Source organism: Emydura macquarii, unplaced genomic scaffold (genome assembly GCF_026122565.2).
Source record: "Emydura macquarii macquarii isolate MOO-44397 ecotype Brisbane River unplaced genomic scaffold, CSIRO-AGI_Emac_v2 contig_2897, whole genome shotgun sequence".
Taxonomy (NCBI): Eukaryota; Metazoa; Chordata; order Testudines; family Chelidae; genus Emydura; species Emydura macquarii.
In genome coordinates this window covers 34,813,319-34,841,309 of record NW_027133034.1, presented here as the reverse complement: position 1 = coordinate 34,841,309, position 27,991 = coordinate 34,813,319, and the positions used below count along the sequence as shown (strand labels likewise).

At 42.3% G+C, this 27,991-nt stretch overlaps 1 protein-coding gene across 4 annotated transcripts; it reads left to right on the top strand.

Annotated features, from left to right (window-relative positions):
• The first annotated feature begins 3 nt into the window (after window positions 1-3).
• RGMB (repulsive guidance molecule BMP co-receptor b) lies at window positions 4-27,991 on the top strand. Of its 4 annotated transcripts, XM_067568546.1 has the most exons (6): window positions 4-207; window positions 379-660; window positions 1,590-1,681; window positions 5,373-5,584; window positions 10,698-11,206; window positions 24,586-27,991. In XM_067568546.1, the coding sequence occupies exons 3-6, from the start codon at window positions 1,677-1,679 to the stop codon at window positions 25,252-25,254; spliced, it is 1,395 nt and encodes a 464-aa protein (XP_067424647.1). In that variant the 5' UTR covers window positions 4-207; window positions 379-660; window positions 1,590-1,676; the 3' UTR covers window positions 25,255-27,991. The 4 variants fall into 4 exon arrangements, with proteins under 4 accessions (XP_067424647.1, XP_067424648.1, XP_067424649.1 ...); XM_067568547.1 differs by having other exon boundaries at window positions 202-660; XM_067568548.1 differs by lacking the exons at window positions 4-207; window positions 379-660 and adding an exon at window positions 833-1,020.

Below are 27,991 nucleotides of genomic sequence, written 5' to 3'. Positions count from 1 at the left end.
TTTGATATTGTAACAAATTGCCTGCGTTTGCTTCAGCTAAGCCCGAGGAAGTCTGATACCATGTTGTGAACAAGTGCGAGGGGGCTGTAAAAGGCAGGCATCGTACACTGAAGCAGTGTTACGTGGGCCATTAAAAGGCTCCTTTGTGCAAGCCTCGAATGGGAAGGGCTGGCGCAGCCATGCCCAGCTGATCATCCAGATGTGCAGGTACATTCCAGCGGTTGCAGGAGCCACTGGCAGAGGTTCTGCGGACTTGAGGGGGTGGAGAAACCGCGCTGCTCCAATCTCCCTGGAGAGAGAGCAGCTTCCCAGGCGGGGGAATTATTGTGTTCTCTCGCTCGCTCTCATCTCCCCCCCCCCCCCATTTGTTTTCTATAGGTGGCGGAAAGATCACGCTGTCATTAAAGACACATCCCCTCCCTTTGTGCCGGTGCCAGGAAGATAGAACCAGATAAGCAGTCACTCCGAGGTGGGGGACTTCACTAGCTCTCCAGATGAAGCTGGTTGCTCGCGGAGGTGTTGCTATGAGTCCCACCTTCCAAGAGGAAGGGGGCTGCTTCGTTGTCCCTGCCCTCTGAAAGAGCTGAATGACTCTGTGTGCTCGCGCTGCTATTTGTCCAGCTGGCAAGCGTCAGGGATGAAGACAAGGGGATGTTTGTGGTGAGTTGTTTGTGTTGTTGGAGTCGGGGGTTCGGGGTTGTGTGTGTGTCGCCAATCCACCTGCCTTTAGTTTGCGAAGGAGCCATGTGTGGAAAGGAAGGAAAACAGGCTAAACTGTCCAGCCGTACATCTGAAATCACTTACATGTTTGCAAATTGCAAATTACTTCTGATCAGATAAACACCTCTGACTATACATTGTTTTCAACTGATGTAACCCTGGCGCCTTTCAAGAATACTATATAGGTCTGCAACGCTGCTCCACGGAGTTTTCACTGGTTAACTGACAACGAGAACAACCAAGGATCGTCGTGGGGCTCAGTTATTAACGTTTAGAAGAAGAAAGGGCACAAGCTCCAGGGTGGGCATTGATGGGAACTTGCTCTGTAGGATCTAAAAGCTTGGTACGCGTGTGGGGTGTGTGTGTGTGTGTGTGTTTCTGTGTTCCAGATAATGCTGGGGTTTATTTCAGGAAGCCCTATAGGAGCCCTAAAGAGTTGGCTGGTGTGCTTCCTTTTTGCATTGAGTTTATCTGCTTGTCAGTTTCATGGCAGCTAAATTCAAACTCAGGCTGCGTTAGGAAAACCAAACTGATGGCAGTAATTGCATTGCCTGGGGGAGAAATCCTGAACACTTCAGGTAGAGATTTCAAAACCTTTAAAGCTTTCTTGGGAGTTTCTGGCTAACGAGAGGTTAATTTTGTTTCGGAGGGAAGATTGTGCTGGTTTCCTGAGATAAATGGGCAGGAAGAGCATTACCTCCTCGGTTCTGGCAGGCGGTTTCCAAATGCTTTCTGCACCTGCTACTTTCAGGCTTTAGACAGTATCTGTAAATCCAGGATCACGTCAGTCTCATGTAGAGGTCCAACCAATGAATGCGTCCTATGACTTTCGAAGATGGACATAACGTTTTATATTATCTAATGTACAGGTCGTAATTTGCAAAGTATCCCATCCTCTAGGAGAATACGATGCAGCGTTGACCTCCGCGATCCGCGCAGCACCCTAAGGGTTAAATATGATGTAAGTACCAAAATATTGCTTATTGCTGATATTTCTGCCTTCCTTATACTGGCAAAGAAAAAAAATAGTGGGGAATATAATGACGTGTTTTGCAAATTGAAACCCCAGGTTTGATTCCTCGCTCCACACACGCCAATGTAATAAGCAGACCAAGAGGATATTCGTGTTGTATTTCTGGAAAAGGAGATTATATCAGCAGGGGGACAGTTAAGACATACCTTTTGGAAAATAAACCACCGCTTGTTCAAAATGCAGTAATGCTTCTTGAATGTGTTTGACTTTTACCCAGTTACAGGTTCATTTAATTTCTCTTTTTTGCTGGTCACTGCTTGTTTTGCTATTTGTTTCCTTTTTCCTCGATTGCAATTGGGGAAAAGAAAGCGAGAAAGAAACATTCGAGCCTTTTAAAAATCGATTTATTGTCTTGTTTTACATTTTCAACTCCCAACTGGGACTTTCGTTTTGCTGATCTTTACTTTCATGGGTTACAAAATTAAACCTAAACCTCAAAAATCCATTCAGACAAATCTGCTACTGTTTATAATAATACAAATGTTTGTGTGGATTTCAATTACTTAGTAATTAACTTTCATTCTGAAGCACAGCAACACACTAACGATGACCTTTCCATGCCAATATCTCAGCTAATTTAATATCCTGACACTTCAGACTGGGAACTATCTGGCACTGTAATTGTAAAAAATAGCATCGTCTTCTGCAGGCTGACTATACATTTTTATAATAATAAAAAATGCAAATGCTAGGCATCTGAATCTCAGTTTTGAGATTAACAATTTACAACTGAACAATAAAGCACCTCAGAAAAAATGCAGTTTCTCCTTTGAATGAACAGTTACATTTCATAACCCCAAAACTTGGAGTAACTCAAGCGCGCCCTCTATTGTCAAAGAGCCGTTCAAAGAACAGAACAGACAAGTTTAGCGAACGAATTGGAACAAAACCAGAAGTCCTCGTCAGCCACCGTGAGACTGTTGCCTCAGTAGGGATTTCAGGATCTGATTTTAGCCAGATAAATAATTTAAGAAAAACCCTACAGAGATTAAAACGGTAACCCTAAAAAGTCCACACAAGCAAAAAAACGCAAATCCCTTTGTTTTCTTGGTGCAGAACTAGCCTCTGATGTTTCTTTAATGGGTCACCAAATGGGAGAAGTTAAGAATAGAGTGAAAGATCTATCTTTAGCACCTGAAAGACCAACAAATTTCTTCAGGCATACATTTTCATGGGCTGCAACCCATTCCATCAGAGTTGCAGCCCACGAAAATGTATGCCTGCAGAAATGTGTTAGTCTTTAAGGTGCTACAGGACTCTGGTTGTTTTTGCTGTATACAGACAAACACGGCTACCCCTCTGGATCTATCTTTGAAATTCTTGATTTTTATCCACTTAAGTCTCATGTTTTGTTGTTTTTTTTTAACAACAAAGAAAATAGCAAAGCATAATTGTGTATAACATCTAACATCACAGTTGCTCCAAAGGCAATGGTTAATGCCAGGCTTGTATAGAACAAATCATTCTTATGTGCAATACTGGTCCCACATTGATGACAATTGGGGATGTAAAATACAAGGTTTAAATTGTGCCTTAGGAGGCAGGGGAATCAGGTCTTTGTCATGGGCACAAGTAAACGAAACAGAGGTGACAAAGGATATTGTAATCCTATTTAGTTCATATAATTAGCTTTGCTTGATAAAAGTTAACCATGGAAGTCCCCGTAATGCATAGCAAATAGACACTGAAAAGTTACTATACTTACATGGTGGTTTGTACAAACATAGCTGCTTTATATATATATAATATTTATATATATATATATATATAAACAGACAAATGGACTAGTCCAAGAAATGACTGTTTCTAAACTTTGTTTGTTTTTTTCGTGCTACTAAATTGTTTTTTCCATGCAAGGGACGAGGGGAGGCAAAGTAAATCACCTTGGTCAAACAGATTTCAATACAACTTAAAGAAAAGGATGTGATGTGGGGAACTGCTGTGGAACTAGTCAATGCAAACTTCAGCCAAACAGCCTTCATTATATGAGGCCTATTGGACAGGACTATTAGATTTTTTTATCATTATTATTAAGTAGCATTAACGGCACGAGCAGTAATTACAAAACTGTAGCTGTAACTGCGCTACCTCCTCAACACAGAGCGGTGCCGTGGGTTGGAAGGAAAGGGGTTAATACATGCCCGCCTGACTACACCAAAGAGACGTGTATACTAATGAACGAGGAAAAGAAAGTGGATTCAAGTGGTAGAGCAATTCATGAAGATTAGATTTCACTTCACACCTACTGATAACAAAATTGGACGTTATCAGTCACAACAGTTCCCTCCTGTAGTTGGTGTGTATTCCCCTTCTTCCGTCTTCTTGTCTGAGTTTCCTCTAAATAATGCGGGGCCTACTTGAGCGCCTGGGAGCCAGTCAGCAGTTCACCTACAGCCACTGCAAGCAAAGTAGCAGCGTTACAACTGTGAGATTCAGATTTATACTTAGATTTTAGAGACATCGCTAAGAATAAAGTTCTCCTAAAATAAGCAAGATGTTAAAATTCGCCCAGTGTAAACAACAAAGTCCACGAGTTGGACTTGCTTGTTTAACGAGCGCGTGCGGATGCAAAGGTGTCTGTCACCACTGGCTGACATAAAGTGTTTTGATATTAACTTAAGGATACAAAGTCACCGGAAACTAGCTACAGCCTATCAGCAGGCGGTGGAATCTTTCCCTCGGGAATTCTCTGTGGCTCCATTGATACCCCTCGCAGCCAATCACAGCCCCGGCACCCCTGCGCCTGCATTCCGATTAGGAACGCTGGCAAACCCAGCGTTCCAAATCGGAATGCTCGGCGCAGCGGTCGCGGGGCTGTGATTGGCTGGCGGTGCGAAGAGGACTATAATCACATGAGTTTGAGGGGCACTGAGATGAGACAAAGCCGAGCCGGTGAGATTTGCTTTAGAGGCTGTGCTGAATGTGTGTCCGTTGGAAAGCAGCGTTTTGGGAGACGGAGCCGCAGGGTTTCAGGTGGCCGAGCACTAGCGTGGCTAATGGAACAGGTTTCTCGTCGGGAAGACGGGAAGGGAGGTGCCTCAGCACAAGAAAGTGACCCAGGCAGGCAAAGCAGAGACCCCAGCACACGAGCGAGAACCCGGCGGCAGGAGAAAAGCTCGCTCAGCTCTTCTCACTCCTCCCGCTGCTGCGCCGCCGTGCGCTTGAATCCAACTGCGTGAAAACAATAAGCCCAGGAGGCGGGGACGTGCCAGCAAATCGCCTCCGCCGCAGTCCGCTCGCCTCCCTTCGGCGAGGAGGAGGCTCGGCGGAGGCGGGGCGGCGGGGAAGCGCGGAGCTCCTATGAGGGGGCCGCGTCGGGCTTGTTGGACGGGCGCGGCGAGCCAATGGTGGCCTGGCGGGCGGGATGCAGGGGAGGAGGCGAGTGCGGAGCTGAGATTGATTGGCTAGTGGCCGGGGGAGGAGACGGCGGACTGGAGCAGCCAGGCCGAGCCCGAGGGGTCCGCGGCGCGTCCGGCGAGGGGGGGACGCTGCAGGCTGCGCGGGGGGCGGGCGAGCGAGCCTCACTCTTTGTGTTTGTCTTTCTCCCCGCAATGCTGCGCCGCCCGGCTGCGCCCGCTCCCGCCTGGCCTGGCGGCCTCTCCCCGCCGTGGGGCTGAAGGAGGAAGAAGAGGAAGCGAGGAGGCCCGCTCGCCTGCCCATGCAGCAGCCCCGTGTCGCCGCCGGAGTCCCGCAGCCCTGCATGGACTGGCATGGGGAAAGCCGCACCTCACTGCGCCGCCGCCGGGGCTGAGCAGCGCCGCCGCCGGCAGCACCCGCCGCCTCCGGCTGCCCTGTTCCTCCTCTTCAGCCTCGGGCTGCTGCTGCGCACAGGTACCGCCGCCGCCTCTGCTTGCCCTCGGCCGGGCGGGCACCCGGCACGCCCCGTGCCCCGCCAGAGCCCCTGGCCGGGGCGGAGCTGGGATGGGGCGGAGGGGGAGCGCTAGCGCAGTAGGTGATCGAGCCGTGGGTGGCGGGGCCCGGTGTTGGGCTGGCACGTTACCTGTGCCCTCCAGCCTGCTCCTTTCTCTCGCGTTACGGGACTGGGGCGGGGAATCACTTTGTTTTGGGAGGGGGAATAGCCGTAGAAGGGGAGCTAAGCCCCTCTTTGATCGGCTTGTGATATCCGGGGGCGGGGTGGGGGGATCTGACTGCTTTCCCCCCACCAGGATATAAGCCTTCGGAAGAATCCCCCACCGCGACCCCCAGCCTTCCTAGCGATCGCTGGAGGGAGAGGACTGATCTCGTTTGGGGAAGGGAGGGAGGCTGTGTGAGCTTTAGACCCTCCGGGGCTTTATTACTCACTACGGTGATGTTTACTGAAAGTCAGGCTGAGATCAGGTTTCTCTTTCCACCACCGCCTCCACCGTGGGGAAAGAGAGGGAACCTTGTGCTTTTCTTCTGTTCCCTGCAGCTGGAGTTGGGGGATGGTGGGAGGGGAAACGAGCTTTTAATGAAATGGCTGTAATTTTCTCTACCAGTCTAGGTTAATTTTAAAGCTTCTAAAATCGCCCTGAATGATGATTTCTTGGTGTTTTGCCCTTCTCTAGTAAAACTTGATCAGGCTGGTCAGTTTGTTTGGGTCTGTAGGGTTAATGTCTATCGGCTGTGTGCCATCCATCACATTTGTGATGTACAGTTTCCTTCAAGGTTTATGTTTCCTCTAAAATATTTCTATGGGGAGTTACATCCCTCTGCTGAAAAACTTCCTGATGTGTGGAGTAAGCGAGGAGGAAAAATAAAGTTCTGCAGGATTGAGAAGGAGCAAAGTTTAATGTGAACTTTTAAGAGGATTTTCTGGTAAATGTGAAGTTGATGATTTAAGACCTAGAAACAGGACTTTCAGTTGTTAATGGGAAAAACATAGATTAAAGCTTTTCATTGACTATAGGTAAAAGACAACAGCAGCCCTTTTTCAAGATGTCATATGGGAAAATCCACATTGTGTAAAAGATTCAGAACAGTAACAATAGTCACTGAATCTGTCTTCCTTCCCTAGTATACACACGTGTTAATGAGTTGAAATCATAGATGTATTTTATTACTGTATTAGGATTAGCAAAACATAGAGAAATTAAAGATCAGTCCTATAAAGCAAGCTCTACTAGAGTGACAATCCTTAAGAAACAGATCTGTATTTGAAATTTTCTTTAGATTATAAAGTTTAGAATTCACATGTGGAAGAGAACTTGATCTATTTTTCCTGTGTATGTGGAGAAGCTGCTCTAATGATAACATTCAGGGGGATGGGGAGCACTAGGAAGAAAAGCCATGTATGATAGCTTTTAAATTGTTCCAGTATTTTTTTTTTTTTTTTTTAAATCTAATCATTTTAGAAAACAAGGCAAAATGATATCAGATTTCTTCAGGAATGTCTCCTAGAAATGTCTTAGCTGATATTTGACCTCTTGTCTCTCTCATTGCTTGTGATAAAAATATACTACCTATTTTTAGACACCTAAATATTTCTATGCTAGAGTGCTGGGCAAAAATGATATGTCCTGTTCATTTGAACTGTCCCTTAGATAATGCAGAGTGATAAGACTGTCATATTCTAATAAGTTAGCAGTCACATGACTGGAGGCTGTGTAAAAGACAGTAAAATGTGGCTTCATAAATTTCATCTCTTTACTAGTCCAATTGTGGTTAACTGGTGGAATTTGGCTGAAAAGTGCAGCAAGTAGTTCTTTTAACAAAGTGTAACATTTCAAAAAGCATCCTCAGTAAAGTCCATATCGTTTTCAACCAGAAAATTGCTATGGTGGTGATCTGTTTCTGTGAAAGAATGTTCTCTTTTAGCTAGTAATTCCTCCAAAATACCTGTAATTTCAGTTGAATTGTTCACACGCATAAGTGTTTGCAGGACCAGCATCCTTTTGGATTTAATTAAGTCACTTGCTGACTGTACTTCCTGACAGTGATGGTCCTCTCAGAGCAGTGCTTTTGAAATGAAAATAATTGTTTCTGCATATTGCACGGTGCTTAGCCAAGTAGCTTTTTGCAGATGGGCAGACATATACTTTTATTACTGCTCCCATGCCACCTGCCTCATCACCATTATAGCTTAATTTACATCAATAACACTTCTGTGATTCATGTTTTTTAACAATAAGAATTTATAAAATGTATATTGATACTTTTTTTTACACTATGCATTCTCTTGGCATCATGACAAGGTTTTCCTTTTGCCACCAATAACAGGCGAAGCATGCATTGTCATTATAAATTCATGAAGACTGGATATTTCTGGGAGTATGAGTGAGTTGTCAGTTTAGGTGAGGAGATGAAGCTGATCATCCTGTTTTCTCTCCCATCTCCCTTTTGAATACCAGATAACAAAGAGAGTTAAAATTACTTAAGGGCTTGTTTCCCCCCCACCCCCTTCCACACACACCTTGTGCCTTGTTTAAGAACACTTTAACCAGAATTTTTAAGATAACCAAACCTGCTGTGCTCTGAAGCCAAGGGAAACAAGCAAAACGTGAGAAGAGAGAGAAAGTTTGATGGGTGGGGAAAGACTATTTAAAATGGTATTGTGTTTTCATCTTTTCCCATACCCCCAGTGCATGTGTATGCACACATTATTTTCATAAATATTTCCACACGCCTCTTCATCCTAATATTTTATGATGTTGTAATTTCAAACAAATGTACACACAGCTGAATTTTATAGCTCGTATAAAGAACAAATAGCCCTAACATATTTTTAATGGGAAGCTGTTGGTGCTTGGACAGCTATTGTGTGAAGTCCTAAACTATATGTTACTAAGTTCTCTTAGCTGTAATGGTTAGTTCTTTGCTTACCCTCCAGTGTAAATTTTATTTTTAAAATTTTTGTTCTTTAGAATAGGGTTTAAAATAGTGTACAGGTAGTAGCAGGACTATTCAGGGATTTTCTAGTGTGAAAGAGAAGAAAACATACCTTTTTTATTTATTTGATCTTTTTTAAACTTTTAATTCTGTAGGGTAAGTTTAATATAACTGGAGTGTAGGGTATTTAAACTAACATTGTCAGTTTTCTAATAGGAAATGTATCTAGCTCCACACTCGAGAGTCGGAAGGAGATTTATTTTTTGGTGTAAGGAAGGCAGAATAATATTTCAGATGTTTCCTCTTAAGTTTTGCTAGACAGGAATGTTAGTTTATGAAAAGCTTGAGTGTTCATTAAAAGTATTTTCATCTTGAAAGCACTTGTACCTTACTGGCTAAAATTTGGTGGTAGGTGGAAGTATCTAAATGCTGGATTTAAGCCTATAACTCTTGGTTTTTGAAAGAGATGCATAACACAGTATTTGATAAAAGATTACCAAAACTGGGTAACCTATAGAATATCAATAAGTATTTATTTAACCCTTACCCTTCCTTACACCCTTCCCTCCCCTTCTCCCTGTTAGGTGAATAAACAGACATTGCTTACTCATGGTTTTTCAAAATCATAGTGTATTGCATATGGGGTAAACCATCCTTGGTTTTTCCTAGATTGTGAATTTTTATTCACAGCACCTAGTATACTATGGATGGCACCAGAATATAAAAACAAAATAGTATGTAGATTATACTCTCACCTAAAGTAACGTTTTTAAAAAAAATAGATGTAGCTGCATAGATGGTGAGCCAAAGATATCTCTCTTGAAAGCTGGTTTCCAGTTAGTGGACACAAAGCATTCAGGTAGATGCCTATTTGCTTTTCTTGCCCACATCATCTTCACCTGGCATTGGAAAGCTAATACCTACCTATCCAGTGCAATTTTAAAAATAGGTATTGTAGAATTTTCCAGTTTATTGCTTCAAATAAATGTGCTTGGATGTTTTCTGCAATACAGTATGTTGTATATTCTACACAGAAACAGGTCTTTATGTTCTGCTTCTAATTGCAATGAAATCTGTCTGCATTCATACCTCCTTCAGTACAACATGCAGTTCTTTGTCTTGTTTTCCCCTCCCCTGTGAGATGTTCTGTGGTAAGTGTTGTGCTCAGAGTAATGTTAGAGGATATGAAAGCATGACATTAAAGGCTGAATGGGCAGGGAAAGGGAGGGTTGAGGGAAGCAGTTACTTGCCAAGATTGTAATTACACTTCCTCTCCAGAAGCCAGGTGACCATGGCACCCTGTGAAACTAGTCTGTCTAATTTATATGAGCTAAAATGTAAGACTACCACCTGCATTTCATGATCTGCTTCTGTTTCCCTCCACATGCTCCCTCCCCATCCCAACCTTATAAGGTGCTATTGGAATGCTTGGTTTCCACAGTTGACAAAACCTTAACTGCAGTTTTAAAGTATAGTGTGAAGGGTTTTTTCGTTTGTATAAAGAAAATGACTGATGAAGCACTAGCTGTGCAGTGCCCAAGAATGAAAGTAAACTGAGTTTTATGGCCTGCATTTTTTTTCCTTTTGGAAGAGGGTGTAACTATGATCTTTGCACCACTCGGGTCGTTTCCTACAGTAGAAGACTAAATCTGTATGTTTAACCTATGGCAAAATCACCTTCTCTTTGTCCTTTCCAGGAATACAATTTACCAAAAAACTAAAACCCAACCAATTTGTCATGAAAAACATCAGAGACTAATGGAGATACAGTTATTGAATAAGTGATTTAATTTAAGCATGGGTTTACAATATCATCTCTATACAATATGGAGAAGAAACACTGGGTTCATATTTGGCAGGAGATAATGTTTTTATTAAATCAACTACCTGCCATTGGCTTTGTGGAAACAAAGTCACCAATGGGTCATCTCAGTCTTCTGAGAGAAGCAATCTATATTGCTGCTTAGTGTTCTAAACTTTTTTCTGTTAAGCAATATGGCAGAAAGTTCCTAATGAGAGAGAGACTCTCCTGGGTAGCCTTAAGTCTGCGGTCTGTAGTGTTCAGAAAAAATATAGATCGCACTCTAAAATGTTTGATCTCTCTCTCTCTCTCTTCCCCCTCCCCGCCCCCGCTTAGGTGACTGCCAGCTGCAAACACCGTGTCGAATCCAGAAGTGCACCACAGACTTCGTGTCATTAACGTCACATCTAAACTCTGCTCTTGATGGCTTTGATTTGGAGTTTTGCAAAGCCCTGCGGGCATATTCTGCCTGCACCTATCGCAATTCCAAAGTCTGTCGTGGAAACCTAGTTTACCATTCTGCTGTGCTAGGGATCAGCGACCTCATGAGCCAGAGAAACTGCTCCAAGGATGGGCCAACATCTTCTACTAACCCTGAGGTTACCCATGACCCTTGTCATTACAGTGGCCGCATAGGAGCCAGAGAACTTCGGGGAGGGGAGCAAACCCCTCCCACTTACCTCTTCTGTGGTTTGTTTGGTGATCCTCACCCGAGGACTTTTAAGGATCACTTTCAGACATGCAAAGTGGAAGGTGCCTGGCCTCTCATAGACAATAACTACTTATCTGTGCAGGTGACGAATGTGCCTCTGGTCCCAGGATCCAGTGCCACTGCTACAAATAAGGTAGGATTTGTTCTCTCTCCTCTCTCTCTTGCTCCCTCACCCTTTCAGCGGTGTGAGTGGAATGTGAAGCTTGGATGCACAGAACAAAAGCACAAGACAGACTAAACCATTTATTCTGTGCATGGGGTTATTGATGCATGGGTGGCCAGGCTTCGCCTCAGAAAGCTTGTCCAAGCAAAAGGGCCAGGATTTTTTTTTGTTTGTTTGTTTTTAATGGAGGACCCCCCTCGCCTCATCAAAAATGTTTGAGATCAAAGATAAACCCTTAAATTAACCTGGGGTGGAACTGGATGTAAACTGCAATTCCGTGAGGTGTGGGTATTATGAGTTTCACTGTTTTTGTTGATGGTGCATGCCCTGTCCCCCACCCCAAAAAGGGTGCTTACCAGGAACAAAAACAGAAAAGCTGAAAGAAACAAAGTGAAAAGGCAGCAAGCAGGTTTGGGCATGTTTTGATGATCTTAGATCATTAAAGGCAGATTAGGATAAAAAATATCCTTGTGCATATTTTTAACCACAGAATAAACTATTTAAAGGAGGCAGTATCAGAAAAAAGCTGTATTTAGAAATTAATTAAAAAAAATTCAAGTTGACTGCGAGCCTTTAATAGCACAGTGGTTCCTCATGGAAATGACATACAACGGTGGTACAATAACCATTTAAAGGCACAAACTGGGGGAAAGTACCTTAACGTTTAAGCTCTGCTTACCCTGCCCAGATGCCTGTCTTGGAGTGTTCTCATTGCCATCGCTAGTTGTAGAACTAGATCAGGATCTGCAAATTTAACATCAAGGCAACTGTGCGATAATGATAGTGCTAGAAGAGCAACCTTGCTGTAGATTCTTGGCTTGCTGTTCAGTTCTGGGATGGCATCCAGTGTTGACACTAATACGAGTGAGATGAAATCTCTGGGTTGGACAGTAATGGAGTTATGTAAGAGAATCAGCATTGGACTGACTATTAAGAATTCAAAAACTTGGGATGCTTTTAATGAATACTTGTATCGAAGCACAATCTGCATGCCCAAATAAACCTTGAAAGATGCATACTTTCCATAATCTGCTTCTGAAAATAGACTTGCAACTTTAAAAAGAAAGAAAAAGCTTATTGAAGTTGATCTTGCAAGACACTTAAATGTAGGAACACAAGAAGGGAAAATACTTAATAGTATGAAAAAGTATTTTGTATTCTAAGTTTTGCTAGGCAGCTGTAGAAAACATCTTGCAGCAGGGAGGTTCTCTTGGTAGGGATAGAAGAAGAATGGGAGAACTCCTGGGTGTGTATATAGCTCAGGTGAAATTCTCTGTGAAGATAACAAACGTGGAAGGAATGTTACTGAGATTTACCCTCTCCCATGCTGGGGTGGAGAAACTTGTTCATTTCCAAGGATAGGGTACTTGTGTTGCTTCCAGTTTTTAAACCCATGTAAGCAGTATTCTCCTCTTGCCTCCAAACCCTCTGGAGGAGTGCTGTGTTCGGCGCTTTCTCTTTAGAAGTATGTTAACGTTAAAATCTGACCTAAGGATGTGCCTCACCACCCACAGGGTTGTTAAATATGCAAAAGCAGTTATTAAAGGGACTTCAGGAAGGCGCTCATTTTAGAATATTGAAAGTGGTTTATTGGCACCAGTGACCATGCTAGATGCTGTGCAATACCTGAGGTTTCTCTGTTTTTGCCAGGCAATCAAATTTTTATCAGAACATCTCTTTGTGGGAGCTGAAGGCTGTGTTTCTACTGCACTGGAAATGTTGCAAAATATCTGTTGTAAACTAATGCATCTTTCTGACCCCTAGATTACTTTACAAAGCACAGACTCCTATACGAGAGAGAGGGGGCTTATTAAATTATCTTGTCAGTGCAACACTGATCCTTACAGTATATTTTCAATTGTCTTGTTCCATCTAGTTTCCAATGATGGAGCTTCTACCACTTTGAGGCAGAATTTACTCTCATCATAGTGGGTGTTACTTCGTTTAATTTTAAAACTAAGTACTGGTGTTACTGATGACTTAGATTTCAAAAATTCATTTTGAATCTAACCTTTCACTACTTAAGATTGTTTACTGGCTGCATTTCTCTCCGCTCAGAGCATGAAAATAAGCTAATCGGTTTCTCATCAACATTACTTTCAGGACTGCATTTACTAGTAGTTATGTAGTGTTTTGGATTACAAACACTTCAGAGGAATGTTGTGGGTTTTTCATAAAGAAAGGAAAAAGAGGATCTTATTGGCTTTGTTTTGGAGAAGCTTGTTTTCAACAAAGTTCTGAATTTTGGGCAAATGCCACCTACTAATGAGCCACTTGACCCCTTTCAGGGGAAATCAATGAAAGGAGGAACTGGAGGTTCACAGTTCCCTCTGCATGCTCTTCTCAAGAGGAGAGGGATTTGAGCATTATATAGGGTGCAGGGGTCAAGGCATTGGGACAAATCCAGGACGATGACTGGCCTATTTAATATATGCTACCTGGATTCCCCTTTGGTAGCGTAGCTCCCTCAAGAGCCATACAGCCATTGGTTGTGTCAATTTACTCCACCTCCCTGCACCATAGCAGGTAGCTAAAGGGATGTGTGGCTTGATAAACCATAAATACCTTACAGATTTATTCTGGGAAATCTACCTGCAGTTTAGGGGATCATGGCATGTAAAACTCTTTGCTTCCTCTTTCCCCACCCCAAGACCCACAGAAGTCTGACTGCAACAGAGGGAGGAAGAATGTGCTGGCAAGGGGTCCTTTTTGCCCTTTTTAATTTTGGGGGGGCCTCCCCCTGCTTTTCTTGACCCGCAGCTCTCCTCTGTGGCATGGAATAAAAGAGAGCATGGGGCTCACTATTCTTATTTGAAGGGTATTTCCCAAGGCTGGAAGTCATGTCCTTATACACTTGGTGCTGTTGGCAGTTTCAATTTTTTAGATGTTTTACATATTACTGCTTTTCATGATGTAGATAGCAAGGAAACTTTTTTCATCAGAACTAACTACGTTAAGAGGCATTGCATAATCTGTAGGCAAGATGGGAATAGTTGAGATTTGTAACTTTGCTTTCTTTCGTATCTAGTCTTTATACTTTGTGGGAACCCAGTGCCTTTCAGATGGAGGAGGAAGGATGGTCCAGTAGGCTAGGGCACTAGCCCAGGACTTGGAAGACTTGGGCTCAAGACCCTGCTCCGCTATGGACTTCTTTTGTTACCTTGGGCAAGACATTTAGCTTCTCTGTTTTTCTGTTCCCCATCTGTAAAATGCATGTAAATAATACTTCCCTCCCTCACAAAGGGTAAGGAGTGTAAATGTATTAAAGATTGTGGGAGCCTGATAAGTACCTTAGAGGAAGACTCTACTCTTTTATAGTGGGTTTTTTTTTTTATGGGGGAGGAAATGTTTACTTACCACATCCTTTCAGCAAGTGGTCTAGATGCCAGTAATGCATTTATCTCCTCTTCTCACCAATGCTTTGTCTCCCAAGCCCCTCTGAGAAGCAGAAGAGAATTCCGTAGAAGCACAATCCTATCTGTGCTCCTACACGGAGAACTTTCTTCTGATATAGCACTGACATGGATTGTTGTCTAGCTTATCGTTTGGGTGGGTGGGCTGGGAGAGGCTAGTGGTGGTAGTGGTAGAGAAGAGATGGGAGTTGGGAGATGGGGACAGTGTGAGAACAGAGTTTTTACTATAGCGGGCACAGTTAAAAGCCTTAGGTAATTGGAATACCAAGGATCTCAATCAGCTGCATTAGAAGTGTAGTAAAACATTGATAGGTTAAGTGGTCTGTCTTCTAGCTAAAATCCTTTAATATATTTTGCAGTCTGTCTTCTCTTTTTGCAGGAAGAACTCTCATTGTACTGAACTTGCTCTATTACTCCCCCTTGAATAATTAACTGGAATAAGACATCTTCTTCTTATACTGTCTTTCTAAGTAGGACCATGAGATTATCAGCCATGTACAATAATACTGATCTTTGTATACTTATTGCAGTGGTTCTAGTGCAGTGATTCTCAACATGTGGCCCGGGGGCCAAAAGTGGCCTTCAGGGGCTTTCAAAGTGGCCCGCTGCTCCCCTCCCACTGGCTGCAGAAGGGAGCCAGTGCCTGAAGACTCAAGCGGAGCGTGTTGCCACAGGGCACAAGATTGGTGCAGGCTCCTTGCTGCAGCTAAGGGGATGGGAGATCAGTGCTCCCCTTCCCTCCCCTCCCCTCCCCTGCCCTCCCCTCCCAGGGAGCACTGTAAAGCACTCATCCGGGGTCCCTAGGTGCTGGGTTCCCTGCTGAAGCCAGAGGGAGGGGAGCACTGATCTTCTGTCCCCCTGGCTGCAGAAGGGAGGCATTGCCTAGGGACTCAGGTGGAGCGCACAGGACTACAGGATGCGTGTGGTTTCCCTGCTGTAGCCAGGGAGATGGGAGATCAGTGAGGAAGCAGGCTCCCGGTTGAACTCCTTCCTTCTGGCTGCAAAGGGGGGGCCTGCTGGTGGAGACTGGTGGCCCTTCAGGCTTGTAAAAACACTATCTGTGGCCCTTGAGCCTAAAAGGTTGGGAACCACTGTTCTAGTGTATGAGGTCAAGATGAACTCGGTTCTAATTTTCAGAAAGGGCAAAACTTGCCTCAGTAGAGTGAAATATCTAGAAAAAATAAAGTCCAAAAAACTTGTTTGCTATGATAACTCCAACTTGAACTTGTGTAATTGCCAACAAAGCAGATCCCTGTTTATAAACTAAGGGTTAAAAGTGAAGGGTCTGAGGCATCTTGCCTATGCGAGTAATTGGAGCAGTTGGGCAGGCAAACTGGGTAGTAACTTGGGCAAATGGCTTGTTAGGCACCTAACTGTCACATGCAGTCATCAGAACAACTTTCACGCAGACTTGCAGGGCCTCTACTTTTTGGAAAGGGGTCTGTTAATTTCATTAAGATCAAGAGCTCCATCCTGAGTGAAAAGGCGTTCCCATGTATCTAAGCTAAAACATGCATGCTGGCTCTTTAAAATGTAGCTGAATCGTTGCTTGTGAAGGGAACTCAGACTGGCAGCTCTGCAGACTCAACTAATCTGTTTATCCTCAAACTGGTAAAGCATAGGCATTGGCAGTGAAAGGTTCTTCCTAGTACCCTCCCAAAGTGTTTCAACCTTAACCTAGAATAGCCACCTCTAGTGTAGAGTAATCTCTGCTCATTCCCTCTTTTTTGTTTTGTTTTGTTTTTTGGTTATTTATCTTTGTGCATGGAGGAAGGGGGAGGGAATATCTAAGGAGAAAATGTACTGGTGAGTTCCCTGCTCCCACACAGTTGATTCCTTACGAGTGGAAGAGTATTGTCCTGGAGTCCGGTTTGAGGGACCCCTTATTTTTTCCTTTTGGCCATGGTAACTAAGCGACTGTTAGCTCACAGCATGAAGTTGAGCAAGAAAGCCAATCAAAATAAATGCCTAACATCTTGAAGTATGTAATAAAGATCCAGTTTGGGAAGGGTATTCTGCACTGAAGCGGGGCGGGGGGGTGACAAAAGTAGGAAGATCGTTATGGGAGAAGCCCGCAAATGTGGTATTGAGGTTGGCTTCATGGGCAGGGGCTTGAAGCAAAAGAATCTTTCGTTGTGCTGAGAGCAGTTGCAAAATTCTCCATGTTGCATTACCAATTATTTTATAGAACATGATAGAAAACAATAAAACTTTGAATACAGAAAACCTTTATCTTCATGTAGTTAAATTATGTTTTGGGTTGTATATGATGATAGGCCTGAGTGGAAGGTTTTTTCCTCAAGTGTAGAGGTGAGGATTAAATGTTAGTTTCTAACTGTTGCCTGAGTGTCCACTTGTCTTGAGTTAATTTTACATATTCATTAGGCATTTCAAAGACAGGGTGGGGTATTTCAGCTGCCATTCCAATTAACTCCAGTAACTACCACTTCTTGTTAGTCACCCTTGTGGCAAACTCTTGTAGAATTAAATAGGGTTTAAACTAGTCACGTTCTCTACAAATCACACTCAAAATCTATACCATTTAGTAAAAAATGACCTCCTTTCTGTTTGCTGACCTCACTAGAGAAGTTATTTTTTCTTTTAAAATCTTTAGGACCCTTTTCTAAGTGGATACCCAAAAACCAGCACTTTTTAAACTAAGCTTTACCTTTCTCTACACTCATATACCCCCTTTTTGTGTGTGAGAATCCTGGAAGACCCATGATATTTCCTTTAGTCCTCTCTTCTGAATGTCATGACCCTCGGACATCTCACTGGAGAGTTGATCTTCTCAAGTACTAATGCGGCTGGGTGCTGCAAGTGAGTGGATGGGGGAGCCGTGTATCTGACTCTTGTTGCAACACTCCCATTCCCTCCTTGGTTGAGAACAAGAGACTTCTTGGTGAAGAACTGAGTTGCTGCCACAGAGGCAGTGAGTCTCCTCTGAGTTTTTGTTCCTCCCTCCCTCTCCTGTTTGGGATGTGCCCAGATAGCAGCAGAACATCCTTCCTGTGCTCAGACACATGCCTCCCGCTGGCACTCTTGGAGATGTACTGTTAGCACAGCAGGGATTATTCTTCTGATGTAATTTGAAATATGTGGAGCTTCCCACACTGGAAAATCTTCTGGGCCAGATTCATCCTTTGTCTCTTGCTGATATTCAAAGGAATTTCACCTGGAAAGAACAGCTCATGCTTAGAGTTAGCAGTGAGGTCCAGAAATCTCACCACCAAACTTACTGAATATTTCAGTCAGCATTATCTGTCTTTGAGGTGTTCCCTCACTAAATGTCTTCCCCTACCCCGCAAGCTCTTCTGTATTATTGTTCATGAGTGTTGTGCTCCTTGCATCATTTCTATTCTGAGGGCATAAAACTGAAACATTTGTGTTTAATGATGTGTGGGAAGTGCACAAAGAACGGTAGTTTTTCAAAAAGACATGGACGGTAGATCGGTCAAACATGCAGCCTGCCATCCTTGACCATGTTGCTTGATTTGATTAATATTGTTTAAGAACATAACTGGGTCAGAACAGAAGTCCATCTAGCTCAGTATCCTATCTTGACAGTGGCCAGTACCACAGCTTCAGGGGAAGTGTACAGAACAAGACAGCTGGAGTGGTCTTGCCCTCCTGTCTTCTGATCGTCAGAACCCACTGGACATGGAAGCTGTAAAAACGTGGGTTAACAGATTCAGAAGTTATCTAGCTTCATGATGTCCTGCTGAAATTCTAGTTCTGTAACTTCTTAAACCAGCATGTGGTGAATCACCCCAGTGCATTAGTGGGACTACATTTCTTTTCATGCGTTGTTCCCCTCATCCCCCCTTCCATGGATTAATATAGCACCATAGTAAATCAAGATACTGCATTTCCTTCCAATGATGCCAATAGGTCATGCACTTCAAACTACAGATTTAAACACTAATGATAAATCTTAATTCCAAGAAGCACAAATGAAGTATTTTCTGCGGATTCAGACTGCTGAATATGCAGTTTGAATAACTACAGAGCCTTGCTAAGATATATAGATACTCAGCTAGACAGACCTGTTTCTGGATCACATTAATTTTCATGCCACCACTTACTTAAGGGAACTCTCAGATAAAGTTTACAATATTTCTTATGGCACAAGGGTGATGCTACTTTCATGGGTTTTTTTTTTAAACATAAATTTAAAATGCCTGAGCCTTAGAATAATGGTATAACTTTCTTATTGCTGTAGCCTTTGTTCTTCCACATCTGCAACTGTCTTGTTACATGTCTTAAAATCCACTTGTAAGCTCTTCAAGGCAAAGGATCTTGTGGCTTTATTTGTGATGGTAGGCATTTATTATTACCTGTATTACAGTAGCATCTGGAGGCCTCAGCTGAGTTTGGAGCCAGTTATGGTAGGCTACATGCAAAGACAAAGTGAGATACAATCCCTGCCCCAAAGAGCTTACAGTTTAAATAGGCAAAGGGTGGGAAGGGAAACAGAGAGAGGTTAAAGTGACTTATCCAAGTCATGGCAGGTCAGTGGTAAAACTGGCAATATTGAACTTGGCTCTCATGGCTCCCACCGGAGTGACCTGTCCATGAGACCATGCTGCCTTTCAGAGTTTTTAATGCTGTAAAATAATACTTAGTTTGGAGTATTTATTCTACAGCAGTATCTACATTCAAAATAGGGTTTTTTTGTGATGTTTTGTTTTTTGGCCTAAGTCCATAGAGCCTGTGCAGGCAAAATTTTTATTTCTGTAGGGGTTTTGCCTGCAGTAGGCATAGAAGATTGGGCCCTTAATGTTGCATTCTGATATGGGAGCTGAATTTGTACCTAATATCTCTTCCTTGTTCTTGTGGGTGAGGAAGATCACAGGGAATGAAATATTAAAAATGAATGAGCAAGAGCCAGAGTCGGTGGGGGAGGGAGGGAAGAAATGTTTAACATAGGCATTGATGTTTTAAATGCACAGCAATACCATCCATCAATAATAAATGGTGTGGTATAGTGCAAATGTGCCAAACTGAGTTATTGCAGTATATTGATTAGTTCATAGAAACAAGTAAGTAATACAGATGTTGTGTAGAGGTTCACTCTTTCAGAGACTAAAAAGTTTCCAAGGACAACAGGTAGAAGTGTGTATGTGTCTTTGGGAGGGAGTGGGGGGCTTTTTTGTGTATACGAAATGTGCTGTTTCTATGACGCCTTAAGAGATGAAGGGTGAAATCTGACATTGTCAGGGATGAGATACTAAACATGTAACAAGTTAGTCACATTGCTTAATGCACTCCTGGAAGGTGTTCTGAAACTTCAGTAATGAGCAAGGTATAAGAATCTATGTAGAATAGAAAACTAGATATTAGGGAGATAGAGGAAATGACTAGGAATTCCGTGGAGATGGCAAATAGCCATAGTAAAGGAAGGAGAGGGGTATTTAAATGTTGGTACTTACAGTTTTGGTAGTATTCCTTTTTTAAGAGGAAAAATAGGAATTAATTTAAGCATGTGAATACTACAGAGTAGGAAAAAAGGCTTTCTTAACACTTGTTAGGGCTAATGGCTTATTATATATGTATCTTTTATATGCATGATGGAGAAGGTGATGCAAAATGTCAGGTGTAAAATAACATATTTGTGCATTTGGTAATGCAAGCTCAGGAACTCATTGCACTAAAGTTAAGATGTTTAAAAAACAAAAAAGCCAAGGTGTTCCAGAAATGCTAACTCAGTCGTGTTGCACGTACTGTTTGTTTTACTTTAATATGACCTCCCCTCCCCCCCTCAAAAAAATTGGCCAAATTCTCCTCTTTCTTATGTGCATAAATCTTTTGGAATTAATGTGACTTTAATTTATGAATCTGAGAAAATGATTTAGTATGCGTAACGTGTCTGAGTCTGGGCTCTTAAGGAAGAGGAGCTCTTCAGTTATCTTTTGGGCTGAAAATGCAGTGATAGAGTTGAAAAACTAATAAGTTTCTGCATTGAATTTCCCTGGTTTTTTGTCATATGAGTGAAACATTAGTCTCTCTACTTCCCTGTAGTGGTGCACAATTATTAGTACTTAAGAACATTTAAAGGCTGAATTCAAGAGAATTAAAGAAAAACCTAATAAGGAACTGCATTACTCGTAATCCTATTAAAATCTCTCCCTCTTGAAGGAGGAAAATTAAAATGTTAGCTCCTTGTAGTTATGGAAAATTCAAGTGTACACAGCTGTGAAACTCTTCAGTGAAATAGCAGCACCAAACCACTCCAACTAAACTCTGAGTACAGTACCTTAGTTGCACTATGGGGCACATCTGGATTAGGATGAAAGGTATTTTAAAACACATTGGCTGAAATGTTTTAGCTAACTTGTAAAAGTATATACCTTTTTATCTTAGTATAAGCCCATGAGGAGGCAGTAGCTTCTCTGTAGTTAAGATAACTCATTGAATCTTCCTATATTACTAGTAGCTTGGGAAAGATCCACCTTCAAAAATTCAGGTCTTCATGAGGTCTGCAAAAGAATCATTTTATTTTTTAAAGTAATTTTTTTTTTCACTTTCAGCAAACTGAAAGTGGAGAGGATTTTGCTCATTCCAGAAACACATTTGTCTGTCACATGAGACCAAGCAGTAGAAAGCTTCAGCCCAAAACATTAAGCCTTTTAGGAGTAGGAATTTATTATTTTTGTGCATAACCTTCATGTAACTGAGGCTGGTTTAGAACTTTGGGAAATCTTGGAGAGTGGGAATTGGAAGTGTGTTTGTTTTTGGGGTGGTTCATCCTAATAATTGCTGTAACTTTTGAGAGTGCCACATGTGCCCAAAGCACTTGGTTGTGAGATTGGTTTTGCTTTACAAAAGTGTTTCCTTCATATAGATGCAGATGTGTTAAGGTGCTTCTGGCAGTTGAAATTCCTTTTTTCTTGGTCTTTGAACACTGTAATAGATAAGAACAGCTGTGTGTGAGAGTTCACTTGGGTTGTATAAAGTGTTATGTGTGCATACAGTAACACGTGGCAAGCTTAGATGCAAAGCTTTTGAAATGGTGAAAGAATTAAATATCCATCAACTGTCGGTGGTTTTTTTTGTTTTTTGTTTTGTTTCTGTTTTTTAAATACAGTTTGATGCAGCTGAGATTGGGAAGGGAGGAATTTAGGGTGAAATTCACCTTCTCCTGTTCTCAAAATGTTCAGGAGTGGAGTACTCTACAGGTGTGGGTTGCAGAGAGAATGAAGAGGGAGGAAGTTGGGTAAGGAGTATTAAATCTACCACAATCCTACAGACCTCCTTTTTCACTGTTCTGTGGACCGGAATGGATGCTGCAGTCTTTCCCTGGATATTCTAGCCCACTGTATCTCTAGGTGTGGAACCTAGCCCATCCCAGTGGCCTTCTCTTTGTTCGCCGAATTGTGGAGACCTCACACAGTATACCCTGCCCTTTCATTGCTATTCAGCTTGTGCTCCTTGTGCAACGCCATCACTGGGCTAGAGTGGTATTGGAAGTGTTTGTTCTCTCCTTATGCATGACTTTTACCCTTGATGAAAAAAGCAGTCTCCTAGTAAGATAGCAGCAGTTTGGTGACTCTTCCTTCTGCAGTTGCCAGAAGCAAAGTAAAAAATGTTTTTCCTTCTGTAACATCCAGACTTCTCATGGTCTTCACCAAGTAGAGAAACAGTGTCCCTCTGCACAAGAAGTACCAACTGACTGAAACTTAGGTTTGAGAAACTAGTGACAAATTACTCAACTCTTAGAAAAGCCTTAAGTCAATCATGGAGCATATTGATGTTATGATTGTTAGGGAATGAGAGTGGGTGGTTATGTAGAAAAGCAAGTTGTGTGTGTGTGTGTCATTTAAAAGCCATCCACGCTGTTAACCTCAGATGCACTCAGGTGCTGAGCAGACTTGCACAGAATTTTCCTTCAGCTCAGATATAAATCATTCTTCTCTTGCAGAGTGTCACAGATGTGCCTAAAGAATGATACCATTGCCCTGCTCTTTGTGTCCAGGGCCAGTAGATAAATCTGTTTTGCAGTCCTGCGTAAAAGCAACTTTGTTGAAACTTCATTTACTGAGGCATCAGGATCAGATGCACAACAAATTACTCATGAGACGACGTCCAGGATATTTTCCCCTCTGGACTGCTGGATTGAACTAAACGTAAAAGATTGGAAGTAAAGTGGAATGGTGGCTCAGTGTACTAGACAAAAAACAGTGACTTTCTAAGGGGAAGTACTTTGTATGTTGTCTGTATTTTGAACAGAATCCTTCAATCTCAGCTGTGGCCCATATGATTTTAACAGATTGTTTGACTGCAGCTGGTCCCAAGCTAACTGTGTAACTGATTAAAGAAAGAGGAACTGTTGGAAAATTCCAAGCAGACAGTACCAGTGGGAACATTCGGAACTAGCGTAGTGAATGCTCTGTCTGTCTGTGAGAGAAAGTAATGCTAACTAATTGGGGCAGATAAAACATTAAAACTAGTGTTGTGTGTGTTTTGGAGCAGGCTTTGGAGTGGGGAGGGGAGATGGTGGTGAAGAAAATCTTCACTTTTATTTACTAATAGCAAAAAGGAGCAAAGTTAATGTTTAATCTTCCTCCTCTAATGTAATCCAGCTGCTTATTTGCCTTTAATTCCTGTATTTCAAAGCTGAGAGGTAAGAAAGAAAAGCTGCTGTGTGGTGTGGTGGCTAACTGAAACTAAAACATGCAAGGACAGCTAGAAACTAAAGAATTTCATAGTGCTGGAAAATGTTCACTAACACATTTTGGAGTACTTAAATGACAAACTGCAAAGCAGTTTTTTCTCCTACTTTATGATGTGTATATAGTTTGTCAAGTCTGAACATATAGCTATTAAAATACTAGTTCTTTTTAGTATTAAAAAAACTTGTAGACTGTTCAAGTCAGTGTTTCTTCTTCACTGTTGGGAAGGAAGCTGCAGACACATGTGCCACTTAAATAAAAATAAGATACTTCTACAGAGCTTTAGGTACCCTAACAAATAATGTAACAACATAACCCTCTTGCGAACACCTGGGGTGGGGGGGATGGAACTGGAGTATCTGTTAATTCTATTGTGTGTTTATTTTAAATAACAAATATTTAAAATTTAAGAGGCAATAAAAAGGTACAAACTTCCAGGTATTCTTTGCAAGCCCCTCTTAAATAAAGCAAAGTTTGTACTTTTTATTGTCTTGTTCAGAGTGGTGCGTTTTCATATATCCCACCTGTTTTATTCCCCTTCTGCCTGTAATACATGTATTCTGTAGCTGCTAGTGGACTAGAGGTGTCAAATATCCTAGATTATAAAGGCTAAATCCAAATACTGTTAAATGCTTACAGAAAAGCGCAATTAGTCATTGCTTGCCTATTGACTTGATGGTTGAAATGATAATACTGTGCTGTTTCTACAACAATTCAAGGTTGTTGCAAGGATTAGCTATATGTTAGAGAGGACACGGTGAATATTCTGTCTGTGTTCACATAGTCAGTGGCACTCCCTACCCTCTCTGTGTTAATTGCATTAGAACACAGTACTCCTCCTCCCCATTTCCCAATGGATCGAAACTGGTTGTGCCACAGAAGATAGTGGCATGGGAATTATTTGGCACATATGGCTACTTGACTGCAGATGTGTTCCAAAGTGTTTAGAAAACATTGAGAGGGAGCTGTGGCACTGAGTCATATATACAGCCTGTTCCACTTTTGGCCTCTTTTCCAGTTGCTGTCCTTCAGTATTGTGAGTTTCCTGCAAATTTGAGAACTCCATTTTAAGTTGTCGTCTGCTAGCAAGTGTATTAAGACTTTGAGAATGGGTGCACGCTAGATATACTCTGCTCTAGGAATGAACAGTGGCCAGCATGGGCGTGGTGGGCAGCTCTTCAGCCCTTGATCATTCTCAGTCTACAGCTGTGATAATGGTTTTGAGATGAATTTCCTCTCTTATTTCCCTTTTGTTTTCTTTCAGATCACTATTATCTTTAAATCATACCAAGATTGCACAGAACAGAAGGTGTACCAGGCAGTGACTGATGACCTACCGGCAGCTTTTGTAGATGGCACAACAAGTGGAGGGGACAGTGACACCAAGAGCTTGCGCATAGTGGAGAGGGTCAGCGGCAGATACGTGGAGATGCATGCCAGGTACATCGGGACCACTGTATTTGTGCGCCAAGTTGGACGTTACCTAACACTGGCCATTCGTATGCCACAAGAGCTGGCCATGGCTTATGAAGAAAGCCAGGACCTGCAGCTTTGTGTGAACGGCTGCCCTTCAAGTGAACGCATTGATGATAGTGGCCACTTACCTTTGCCCGTTATGGGGCAGCATCTCCCGCGTGCTGCCTCTGCTCAGCCCCGGTCTTTGTACACACTGGAGAGTGCCACTACCAAATGCCACGAGAAGATGCTGGTGAAGGACATCTATTTTTACTCTTGTGTGTTTGATCTGCTCACCACGGGTGACGCTAACTTCACGGCAGCAGCTCATAGTGCCTTGCAGGACGTAGAGGCACTGCATCCCAGGAAAGAGCGCTGGCACATCTTCCCCAACAGTGGAAATGGTGGCTTAGGCAAGCATAGCAAATTGTCTGTTAGTCTTGGACTTGTGTGCTTGATCCTTGTTGCATTTTTGTAGGTTATTTTGTCTATAACAAAGTTTTAAAATATATATTGTCATAATATATTGAGTAAAGCTAAGAGTATATATGTATATACCATGTATATGAAGGGATGTTTGTCTTGGGACGCCCGCCAGATTGTACATATCGTGTTACCATTTTTCATGTATGCTGGATGTAGTATTCTTTGATTGTATCAATTTTGTTTTGCAGTTGGTGAAATGTTTTATAATGTCCCTGCATTGGGACCTCATAGAAAGCACTTTATTTTTTATATATTAAATATTTATGTGTGTATCTGGATATGTATAATACACATACACGTGTACATACACCACACCCAGTGCTCCCTCTAAGTATTATGCAGTTCAACCGAACTTTAAATGCTTTTTTGTGTTCCTGTACTTTCAATCATTAATTTCCTCCCAAGACCACCAGTCACTCTCCTATGAATGCAGCAGTAAGTTGTTCTTCTCTCTAATTGAATCATTCAGAACTGAATCTTTACTCTCCCAGCAACAGATCATCCTTGTTTCCTTCCCCCAATGAAAATGAATCTCCTCTACTGACACTAAAAATGTCACTGTAACTCTGCCTATAGTTTACACAGCAATTGTGCTGTAGGTAGAACAGTCTTGGGTGTTTCTCTAGCTCATTTGACATGTTCTGATTGCATAGGACAATATTGTAAGAATTGCTCTTCCCTCGTGACCATTATAATTGTATTCCGTGAATGGGTTAAAATGAGGGATCATTTGGTTGCCTAGGCTCAAGGAGAGCCCCTGCCCTTTTAAAAATTGCCTAGGTTAAGTGAAGTTGGTTGTATCACTGTAGGATATCAAGGAGGATGCTGGGAAATTTTCCTTACCCACCCCTTCCCTTAAGGCTCCCTGTCACAGCTGTCCACCTTCTCTGGGGAATGACTGATCTCCTGCAGTGAGAGTTCTAATCAGCTGGCGGGTTTCTAAGTGACTGAAGAAATTCTCTTCCTGAAACACGGCTTCTGACAAATGCATTAGAATATAGGGAGAGAGGGACTTGGACAGAGTCCCCATGTGTGGTAGGGATAAAACTCAACCATTGGGTCACTGAATCAATCTAGTGCCTTAAATTATTTCAAGGAAGAGGTAACATGCCTTACCTCATAAAGATTTTCAACAGTAAAAATACCCACATGTGCCATCCCCCAACCTCCCCCCATCCCTTATGATTGCTAATGGGTCCAAGTAAGCGTTTCTGTTGCATTCTGCTTTTCCTTTGGAAAAACAGTTGAGTGTAAATTTGTGAGCCTCTAGCATTCTAAGGGTATGTCTACCCTGCACTTTAAAACCCAGGGCAGTGAGTCTCTGAGCCCAGGTCTCTAGACTCGGGCGTAGGGGGCTCAATCTGTACACTAAAATTCACAGTGTAGGTGTTGCAGCTCAGGCTCTGAAATGCATTCCCCTCCAGGCTTCAGCACCTGAGCTCCAGACAGCCTGATGGCTTATGCTGCTCTTTTAGCACCATAGTGTGAGGCTGTAGCTCCAGGCTCTGAAACTTATTGCTGCAGGGTGGTGGCTGTGGGGATTTTTTTTGTTTGGGGGGGAGGGGGAAGAGGGGCTGTATATACATGAATAACAGATTGGAATAGTTTTGCTTTCATTACTCAAGTTCAATAAATAAACTTTAGACTCGCTGCTTGTTTGTGTAGTATGAGAGGTGGTACTTTGAAGTGAAATCTTTCCTGTTTTTGCATGGAATGGTGATGGGCTAGACCGATTAGGGACGGTCACCTTTTAGCAATTGCCTGGATTCTGTTGGCAGAGAGAAGTTAATCAACTTGACACTGGTATGGAAGGAAGATTTAAGTGCCTCTTACACTGGACTGGGAATGCTGCTTTGAAAACCAATTAAGTTATCTTGATTTGGCTAGCCAGTGTGGAAGGTAGAACTATGTTCTAGATGAGTACTCTCTCTAATCTGTTAAAATGGTTTGCCCCATCCCTTCTGTCTGGCCACACCTTTTAAAATGTTAGCTGGAAATTGTTTTCAAACTGCTCTAGGTAATGTGGTTTCAGGTCTAATGTAGAATTGGGTAGAGGAGGGGAGCTTTCCTGTTTTGCTGGTCTTAACATTGTGAAGAAAGCCCCTGTATTTTGGGTAGCTGAATTTCCTCATTAGTGCATTGAGTTTGAAGGTATCGTGAAAGAATTTTGGTGGATAAGCCTAGAGTTGCTGCCCCAGTACAAATACATAGTAAATGATGGCAGTCTGAGTTAGTTTTCCTGTGTCCCCCAATCCCACAACTATGTGTATATACAGTAGTAGCTAATTGTGATGAGCTCCATAAACAAGTAATATTTCAGAAATGTAGTGCTTCCTTTAAAGGGTTTTTATTTTCTTGTTCCTGCTGTGGGATTTCTTGAGAAAATGTTATTTGCACATGTTGGTTCTTGAAGTCCACCCTAGCCAAAAGAGCTTTATTTAATGCCAAACATCTGGATATTTTGAAACTTAGTGAATGGTCTCCAGGGAGAGCTTATGCTTAGAGGGAACACTGGTTTTCACAGACACTCCAAATGGCTCTTTTAGAAGGCTTCAGATTTTATTTTTATGCTTGGAACCCCCACAATGTGTCAGTCTTCGCAAAACCTTCTAGATGTGGTTCATGGATATACCAGTAAGTATATGTTTGTGTAAAAGAGTGACTGTGCAGTGTGTAAATACTTTAAATTATTAAGATAGAAGAATAAAGTTACATACCATGCTGTGGAA